The sequence below is a fragment of the Sphaeroforma arctica genome (genome assembly GCF_001186125.1).
Source record: "Sphaeroforma arctica JP610 unplaced genomic scaffold supercont1.772, whole genome shotgun sequence".
Taxonomy (NCBI): domain Eukaryota; class Ichthyosporea; order Ichthyophonida; genus Sphaeroforma; species Sphaeroforma arctica.
Genome location: NW_014039786.1, coordinates 10,087 through 20,366, shown reverse-complemented (window position 1 = coordinate 20,366; position 10,280 = coordinate 10,087). Strand labels below are relative to the sequence as shown.

The 10,280-nt window shown below is 41.9% G+C and overlaps 2 protein-coding genes across 3 annotated transcripts in view; one reads left to right on the top strand and one right to left on the bottom strand.

The window, feature by feature from the left end:
• Positions 1–381: 381 nt before the first annotated feature.
• SARC_08512 (hypothetical protein) lies at positions 382–5,047 on the top strand. The gene is made up of 7 exons (XM_014297507.1): positions 382–639; positions 1,621–1,742; positions 2,013–2,185; positions 2,913–3,038; positions 3,336–3,481; positions 3,724–3,880; positions 4,806–5,047. The coding sequence occupies exons 1-7, from the start codon at positions 577–579 to the stop codon at positions 4,991–4,993; spliced, it is 975 nt and encodes a 324-aa protein (XP_014152982.1). The 5' UTR covers positions 382–576; the 3' UTR covers positions 4,994–5,047.
• A 170-nt stretch (positions 5,048–5,217) lies between these two features.
• The window catches only part of SARC_08511, a gene marked incomplete at its 5' end in the record, with an annotated part of 8,109 nt that continues 3,046 nt past the window's right edge, over positions 5,218–10,280 (bottom strand). Inside the window, 9 exons of one of the 2 annotated variants that reach the window (XM_014297506.1) lie at positions 5,218–5,441; positions 5,933–5,970; positions 6,961–7,061; positions 7,330–7,427; positions 7,720–7,849; positions 8,291–8,335; positions 8,819–8,894; positions 9,301–9,454; positions 9,822–9,937. In XM_014297506.1, coding sequence (XP_014152981.1) covers positions 5,244–5,441; positions 5,933–5,970; positions 6,961–7,061; positions 7,330–7,427; positions 7,720–7,849; positions 8,291–8,335; positions 8,819–8,894; positions 9,301–9,454; positions 9,822–9,937 — 956 coding nt within the window. In that variant the 3' untranslated portion in view covers positions 5,218–5,243. The remainder of the gene's footprint in view (positions 5,442–5,932; positions 5,971–6,960; positions 7,062–7,329; positions 7,428–7,719; positions 7,850–8,290; positions 8,336–8,818; positions 8,895–9,300; positions 9,455–9,821; positions 9,938–10,280) is intronic. The other variant, XM_014297505.1, reaches the window with a different exon arrangement.

Below are 10,280 nucleotides of genomic sequence, written 5' to 3'. Positions count from 1 at the left end.
GGTAACGTAACGTCTACGTACTTATTACTTACTTAGTTTAGTTTAGTTAGTAATAGTAATAACTACTACCTACTAGTTAGGTAGAGTAGTAGTACTACTACCTCTCTCTTTTTTATATATATATATATATATATATATATATATATATATATATATACATATATATATATATATATCCACATAGCCTCCTAAAAAAGACAAATCCATATATAGTATTCATTTTGATTATGGCGGGAAAAGAGCTGCGGCATTCCGAATAAGGCAGGTATAAAATTGAGTTCATCTCATCATGACATCAGTCTGTGTGTGTCACTGTGCGTCGGATTCTGTATTTTTAATAGTGATTACACATATGTGTCACTTTTTATGTATGTGAGCAAATGAACAGATATTTTTTAAGGTGTAAATATATAATATTCGAAGCTTTTCGAATTGCTGTACGCACATATCGTCACACCCTGCGTATCTTAGTTAAATTGTGTTGTCAACTTCTCCTATTTAAGTGTATCTAGTAAAGCTAAACTGGGCTGAGCGGAACGTCTTTTAGACCTCCATCGGTGACAAGGAAATATAAATATGTCGGTAATTAGAGCCGCATTCGATGTGGGCTCCGGTTCAACAAAGCTAACTGTCGGCCAGGTATACACACTACTATAACTCTCACTGTTTCTGTCGTATAGATTAGACAGTATTCTATTCTATTAAGTATTCTCGCTATGAGAACCTCAGGTTCGAACATCGAAGCGTGGTCCGCTTGTATACTTCAAGCATTCATACAGACACGCTCGGTTTCCACTGTTTAGATACATCTATTGCACAAGTACATAGAGTGAAGTTCTCACAAAGGGCGGTACTAAGTCAGCAATAGATCAGAGTTCTCTCACACTCATTCAGTCAGGTCAATCTCAGTTGCTGAGTGGCGTTCTCGATAAACTCCGGGTGCACGAGAGTGGATATGTTACTTAATTGTCCTAGAAATGAAATGGAAAAGTAATTGTCAGCAGGTGTATTTGATCCTTCATATTTTAAATGTAGCTAGGGCATTCAATTCGGGTATGGTAAGGGCAGGGAACTTGTTTATATTGTGCTGATTTCTAATTCGCGATAGGTGTTAAGGAATCGTGCTGCCATGTGAACTCTTACTTCCGGAAAGAGATAACAAACCAAAGAATATAAACATCACGTGTGTCCCCAGACCCGTAAATCGTTTTATAGCTGACTGCTTTACGATGTTCATAGGTGTATAGTGTGTACATCAATGCAACCAGCCAACTGATGCACACACAAAAGGTAAGATGTGCTGTATTCCACCTGACCCATGCAATGTATTACAGCGCAACAATTCGGAACAGCTGATATTAGGCATACTCTGCCTTTGCCTGTAGGGAACTGCTGTCTGTAGTCATATCTATCGCGTTCTTCGTTGTTAGCCAATTTTGAGTATCACGTGCTCGCCAGACAAATGTACGTACGCCATCGAATTGTTTGAATAGCAGTGCAAAGTCTCTATTGAGTGCTTTGTACACGACATTCTGAGAATTTTACATATCAGTATTGGTGCAATACTTTATCGTGAGCAACCTTACATGTGCTAAAAACAAGGCACCTGTCCCATCCTAGATTGAGCTGGCCACGGGTCATCTTACGAAAGTGTTTTTCTCGGAAGAACGAGTGGTCGAAGTGGGCAAAAGCTTTCGACATCACAAAGAGTTCATAGCGCCTGAAATGCTAGAGTTATGCAGGTATGATGTGGCATGTGAATCTGAATGAGCTGTGGAATATATTGAGAGGTATATTACTTCACCTTTGGAATCCCACGGAGAATTCGTCTGCATCAGACACCATTCACAAATTACAAGGTAGTACCTTTCTATACGATTTTCGGGTGACACATGGTACATTTCTCCATGCAAGCTTGTACTTCTCACCACAGTTCGCGAATCACATATGGAAAGGAAATTAATAATACATGCACTGATAATGTGCAATTGTTGCTTTGTTTGCCATGATAGGAATAAGCTGACTGAGTTCAAAAGCATAGCGCTGTCACACGGTGCCACCCAGTGGGCAGGGGTGGCGACGGCCGTATTCCGTGAGAAATCCAATGGCAAATTCATCGAGGACATCAACTCGAAGCTGGGCCTAAACCTGCGGGTGGTATCCCAGACTGCAGAAGCCGAACTTGGTATGAGCGTTCCCTACATTCTCTGATCGCTTCTCTGTAGCATCGTGTGGCTGTCACTGTGTTTTTGATATTTTGTGCCTGTCTTCAAGTTTGAAGGTATGACGAGAATAATTATTTAGATGTTATTTCATAAATTGTTGATCGACTGACAACAATACAATGGACATAGTGCAAATACCTTTATTCTAGACTTTCAATCGTCAAATGTGTGGGTCACTTCTGGACTCGGCATGTGTATACAATTGGACTATCACTTACGCTATTTGTTCTTTCCATGACTTCATGTATGTGTCCAGAATTGTGATGTTATCTGATCTATTTGGTGGCTCGTGTATATACATGTCGATATATGAACTAAGGCAAAATAAACCACTTCCATTCTGATTGATTACTTCATATGACAATCAAACCTGGTGTCTGGTTTATGATTCTCTATGTATTGTTTAGATAGTAGGGCTCCTTCAGAGCATCCACTGTCAAAACTAGTAACATTTGAGCACCAAGCAATCCCATGTGGATATAATTAAATCTTGATGACGAGAGCACAATTTGTATGTAGTCCAAAAGTATACCTGCAACTTTCGTTTGTATCGTTAGGGGAAGAGCATGGTTTCCGCCAAAACACATTGCTTTGAGGTCCGCCACTATTTTTTGTTTCTAGCGCAACATTGCGAATGCGTAACGACCGTTTGTTTTATTAATATGTAGTGTCATCTATACCTGACAGGATATGCCACTGCTGTCGCGGTCAAAGCAGTGGAAGGAGTGGATGCAAACGAGCAGTCTGATAGGCACACCGTAGTATGGGACTCTGGCGGTGCATCCTTCCAAATAGCAACCAAAACCGATGATGGTATGCCATGTACTATAACACTATGGTGCTTGGGATACAGATAAGAGATGGGGACCCGGGCTACTGTCGTCTGGATCCTGGTCGAATCATGTATATACATATATATATACTAGTATATATATTTATGTATGTATGTATGTGTGTATCATTATATTTATATTTATATTCATATCTATATTTATAGTTATATTCGTATTTCTCTTAGTTGAATGAAGACAATGAACTGTTTCTGGCAGAATTCGGCGACAACTCCATATCGATATTTAGAAGAAACCTGTTTTGGACACGTTGATTCAGGTTTGTTGACCGCTGAAGGACAGTGGGGCTCTTCGTCAGCAACCCATACCATGGTGGCCCAGATTCAAGGGAAGGACTTTACACAAACCGAGTCAGCCAACCCGGGGACTATGGAGCACGTACACAAGCTGATATCGCACATTCAGGTATGGATAACTATAGCTGTTCGCATTACCGCACCCAATGGCTACCCTGCACTTAAAGGCTGGAAAGCCACTGTTTTTTTTATGCTAACGAGGAGGTAATCTTGTTTTGAGCTATCGCATAGCAGCTGTGCGCACACATACGAAACGCTTCCTGCTGAGGGCATAGTGCATCCTAGTGCCTTGTATCAAGTGCAAATCCTCATACTCTTCTAGCTGCCACGATCACATATGTACTCTATCAGAGTCATCTGCAACCTCCCCCGGCTTGGCTGATCGAGATGCAGAAGGAAGGATTGGATGTAGTGGCGATTGGTGGTGACACCTCTATGCACAAGCTCGTCAGTCTGGCTACACGGAATCCTACGTTTACGCCAGAGACCATCATGGAGGCCTTAGAAAGTAGGTTTGATCAAGCATGGCTTGTCCCTGAATAGCTTAATGCCTAATCACGGGGCGGGACGGCTGGTTTATACTCATCTGATTGTTGGCAATGAGTGTTTGACTGTACGGAGCATGTTGCGGTATATATTAGTCAGTGAAGGGTGAAGTATGAAGCGGGCCATCCTGGTGATTGCGATTATGTTGCTGTGATGGGTGCATCATGTTGATCGTAGATCTAAATGTGTGCGAAGATTGCCTGCAACTTGCATGAAATCTAGATGCCTGCGAAAGATTGTGTGTATTTCACATCAATCGAGTATTTGCACACGAGGATGCATTCGCTGCACCTTGCGTGCATCCCAATTCTGAAGGTCCAAATAGCATTCAGCTTAGTAAGTGTGTACCTTCCAGCAGGATAAGGTCACGATGTTGTCAACCAATATATATAATTTCACATCAATCGAGTATTTGCACACGAGGATGCATTCGCTGCACCTTGCGTGCATCCCAATTCTGAAGGTCCAAATAGCATTCAGCTTAGTAAGTGTGTACCTTCCAGCAGGATAAGGTCACGATGTTATCAACCAATATATATATTATGTTTGCGTGAATGAAGGAATAGGACCGGAGCGTGTAATCGTGTATCCTGGCACCGTGCGTACGCCTATCCGCTCGTAAACGTATGTGATATTTCTTGTGATTCGATGCAGGGGATTTTATTCCTTCCCTGCTGCCTCGATGCACTGGCACTCGATAAAGCACGCATGCTGGGTCTAATTATGTGACAACCGGTCTGTGGACACATGGGAGAGTATACCCCTCGCATCAATGATAAGCATGTCGCAGAGTTCAGATTCGCTGACGTGTATATGTAAGATGTTTCTTTGATCGTGTTTTGATATTCAATTTAATTATTACATATACTCACCCAAATCCCGTGCAGTGCTGGCTGATAAATCTGATGAGGAGTTGTCGTACTTGCCACAGCCGGATCAAGTACTGCCAAAGATGTGTTTAGCGTATGTGACAATGAAGACTATGAACATAAAAGAAGCACGCCACTACCAATGTACTGGGAACACCCTTGGGCTACTGATCACTGATAGTTTCTGGCCCATTGCTGAAACGTGAATAAATGTATACAAAAAGTAGTCGATTTACGGTATACACTACTTTGTATACCTCTAGGTATCAAAACCCGCGTGTCCTTGATCGGATCAGCACACTGTATATGACAGTGAAAGTCCTCGGTGTGATGTGAGGTACACTATTTCTAGTAGACACATGGGTAAACATAGGTAAACATAGGTACCAATACCTATGCGAGCCACATCAAACGAAACAAGATAAGCGTAGGTGATGCTGTGCTTTTTATTTTCACTCAGCTCACTTCCGCCGCCGCTTCCGCGACTTCCGTTTCCGAGGTGTCTGCACATTCCGTTGTGGCCAATTGGTGTACAGTGGAATCGTTGTATATATCCAGATACCGTTGCACGCGATGCGTGCTCTTGGTGGCCTCACAGAATTCCATGAATTCGATCATGAGTGTATCCGTCGATGTTTCTTCCTTGGTGGTGTCCTGATATAGTAGTTGTAGCCAACCGTACATAATTTACTGACATCGCACAACACATACACCGAAAAAATGACGAAATGATGTACACCTGCGTATGAATTGCCATCTACAGAGGGTGCGATGCTTCCTTTGAACGCAGTTTACGGTCATCAATTGTGCTGCACAACTACGAATGTATAAGATGGCATGCAGTTGCCGAAATTCGACTACATGAATTTACGGTTCCAAATAGCATTCCTGATTCTAAAAGGTAGAACGCTCTATCATTGTATAGACACGTGAAGTCGAAATAGAGAGCTCTAGATTTTTTAAGTATGACACGTATGAAGACTCAAGCTTGTGCCTATAAATACTGTCGCTAACGAGACCAAAGTGGCGCTTCATTCATTCAAATTGTGAAAAAAATCACGACGCGGTACCCAAGCTTAACACAACACACGTGCAGAGATTGTCGGGAGATCAGAGCGATTGAAAGGAAACCACCAAATACATACCACCATATATTGCTGTAGCCCTAACTGGAGGATTGAGCCTGATGCCGTCAAATCCATATGTAAATCGGATGTCCCGGGTAATTTTAAGAAATTGAAAACTCAGTACTTGGTTTGGAGACAAATCAAAGAATCTCAAATGATCGAATTTCCAACTAATTATTAATATTATAGTCAGAGCCACACTCATAGAGGTGTGAAAAAAAACTGGTACTGGAAAACCCACATCATAACATAGAAATCGAAGGCAATGCAGTCAATTTGATATACGTTCACATCAAACAAGGAAGGCGACCAGATGCCAGCATTCACTAGAAATATCGCACCCTTTGTTGTACGAACACGCAAAAATGGCGGGCGAATACGCAATACAAGTATTGTAGCGGCTAGAAATCGTATCGACGAGAGAAGTATACGATATACTAAAGCTTGGTAGTGTATTCAGTCGAGGCAATACTGCATGGTACGGGTTATGTATTGTTCGCAGTACAAGAGTGAGCACACACTCTGAACATATCAGTGATGTACAATTCACTATCATATCACACAAAAACAAACGATACCCTAGTAATTAATATCTTTGATTTGGAGGCAAATCCATCCGTTATGGTGACACTGGTCGCACTAGATGACGAGCAACACAAGCGCTGAGCATGGCAACCACATGCAACACCACTCTAGTACATTGAGCGAATGACAGACGAGCCACCACCACCTGACAGTGTCGTTACAATTGAGGCAACTCGATGTATTGTGGACATACATGTATAGCCATACAGAATGAGTTTCGACACTGGGGCACACAAAGACGATACACGACACGGCTAGAATTGTATATCGAGAACAACTCACCGCTATACTGAATATGGCAATGTTGAAAAACTAGTACAATGCTGTATGTTTTGTTAATACGATATTTACAATATATATGGCGAGCAGACACGCACTAAGAAAGACATCGACACAGGCAAAAACAATAACTATCGTACAATTGCGTTTAATTGGTGCACGCCTGAATACTGTGTTCATACGTTTTTCATAGGTGGGCACGGAGGCGAGATGCAGCTGAGCCAGTTCATCAACCACTGTGACTTCTTTCCTTCGCAGATTTTCGTATCGCGATTTCCAATGGCTGGAATGTGCAGAAGATGCAAATGTGTGATGTAAATACCCGATTTTTCTCGGCCAAATCGATGTGAGGGTTGATCGTTGTTTAGCGCAATGCGATCGCGCCAGAGTTACTTCCTGCGGAATTGCCGGCTGTGTGGTATATTTGTTGACTCATAGTTGCTTCTGTATCCTTCCCTATCAAACACATCAGAAAACATGCGGATACGCACAGTATTGCATATTCGAGCACCAAACAGTCCACAGAGTACAATAATAGCTTTTGTACATACTCTGCGGCATTGTCCATGAACTCCTCAACGATGTCAATGTCGGATTTCCAGGTGTTCTTTGGTTTCAATGGAAGGCGTCCGGCCCTCCGTAGCTGACCCTATTGATTAGACCAGCACATAAAACGTAAAAGAAAAGAAAAGAAATTCAATATCTGGGCGAAAAAGTTTAACATTACCAGGCACAAAGTGAATATCAATTGGACGTCTAACACGACATTTACATTACCAACTCGCATCTTTTGGATAATCCCAAATGTGTGTTCCAAGGGTTGAGAACCTGTATGTCGATACACTGCGAAATGCTTCAACAAAGACATACCGCAGAATTCTTTGCGGCGACAGCAAATAAAATAGATAGGATGATGTCAAAAAAAAGGTGGGACGACGTACCAATGGATGATCAACGTGCGCGGGGCACTTCCAGCCCTTCTCCCTGATGGAGACGGTCAGTGGTGGGGTCAGACAGTCTGCATGAAATCCCTGAGGACACTCCAGCGACGAGCATGGGAGCACAGGAGCTCTGTGAAGATACCAAGTGAACCAATTACAATGCAAGGTAGCCCTAGAATAGGGATTCAAAAAAACACAGCGCAGCAGCGATGGACGCACCCAGAAGGAATGTCACCCCAAATGCTTCAGGCAGGCTACATGCGAATGCTAAAAACAAGAGCCGCGGACGGGATTTGATACACGCAAAAGAGCCGCAGACAGGCGAATGAAACTATTCTTCTTCTCAACGCTTAATACTCACTGTCAGTGATGCGCAACATCAGAGGCACATACATTCCACATTATTCTGAATAGGATCTCAAAGCACCAACTGTGAACTATACGACATGTGGCGTGCATGCAAATCCAATAGTGCAACGCACTTTCTGATAGAAATTAAGCTGACGTGGGTAGGATGCAGGTATATGTTTGAGCTTGATGTATAGATATCCGACTACTTCACGCTACTTACATTGCGCTTCCGCGATAGCACATCGTACATTTGTTTTTCGATACCCTGTTCAGGCGGAGTATATTTGAAAGGAGTGCGAGAAAGGCCAGTAAGTAATCCAGAGTATGAAAAAATGCGGAAATTTTAGAGATTAAGGTGAGATGCATTAGGATGTTTGCGATATATAAGCCTGGGTAGCTTGGGGTACTCATTCGGTATGCACCAACAATATCGAACATGTGAGAAAGGTCCATAAATTTCAGCAATACTGGATGCGCGTAAGTCAGCATAATCGACAAGCAACGCCGAATCAAAAGGTTAGGCAAGAATAGCCACTTTCATCATATATCCATTGCCCACATCGGGGCAGAGATTCAACTGCATTTAATCCCACTGTTGCACGTGCCATACACTCATGAAATGACACCCATAGTATGCGCAGAACATTTGAATTGGACAATACAACTTTCGAGGCTTTTAGAACCACCTCCTAGAACAGCCAATGTGAAACCTGACAAGCACGAATGTACACAAGTAAGATACACATACGATTCTTCTTTTTCCACAGTTCTTTGAATCGGCAATTGCGACGGCGGTAGCCACGGTGCGTAAGGCTCGTATTTCACTGTAGTGTACACGTGTCAGTACCATCAATATTGTGAGTAAAGAAAGATGCATAAGACTTGCGTTAACATGTTGTATTAACCAGATCATTGATTCCGCATGTGATTGTAGATACAGATGCCTCATTTTTACAGCGAAGTGCATTTGATCACCTACACACGAACAAACTCGGCAATACTATATACGGGGCCCCAAGCACGCGAATACAAAAGAACTTGCAAACATACGAATTCGAACATCTCCGGATGCCTGAACTTGTACGAAAACTTACAATCCAGAATTAAATAAAAGATAACACTGATGTCTTTGCCAAACTTTAATACGCCTAACGACCAAACAGAGACTTACACAGAATATTGAAGGAATACAAATTTCATCCTTGAAAAGGTTGAAGCACATGTGCATACCATCTTCATTTATGGTATAGGGCAATTCCATCGATATCGGATTTTTCCTGGTGCCTGATACAATCAGCATGTCCCAAGGTGTCGCACTGTCCAGTCCTGTATAATCTTTTCTCGTTAGCTTGTTCTCCGTCTGATCCTCGAGTGCTTTGGCGTGCTGTGGGCGTTAAATTGCGCCGCGATACTCAAAGCTCAGTAGATTTTCTCGATACAGCATACGTACGAAGGATCGAACTAATCGCAAGCATTACTTACTTCGACGATCAGTGCACACATACATATCTTACTACCCGATGCGTCAGTTTGCTAAGTGGATTTCTCAGATACATTCCTGACTAAAAATTATTTCTTGTACAAGATCGACACAAATTTGCTCCAATTCTAAATGGCAAAGAATTACAAAAGCGCATGAGTTCCGCCTTTACCAATGGGATTCCGTAATAGTGATGTTAGACTAAAGGATGATCAGGCTCCAACACCTGCACATATGCGAGTGTGTATATCAACGCTACAAGCATACACACCTTACACGTGCAGCATAGCCAGTCCTCCTTAGGCACTCGATGCAGAGGCGGTTCAGCACAAAGTAAGTGGAAGGACTTTGGACAATCCTCACACATCACCAGCATTCCCCCAAAGGCTGAATATAAAAATATGAAGTCGCAAAATAAGCAACCTGTAATGCAATAAAGTCTGAGATTCAGCGTTTCTATGGCAGTGCTTACACGTCACAGCGAATACTCATAAACGTTCATGCACACTAACCTTTGACATCATGCGACTGGGATAGTAATCTAGACACCGACACTATCCTATATTCATATATACAAGTATTCTATACATATAATATATATGTATATATATATATATATATANATATATANATNTATATATATAATNTAATNTATATATATTANATTTANAGGTTATATAGGTATATGGTANATNTATGGTATNTATATNTATGGATNTATANTAATNTA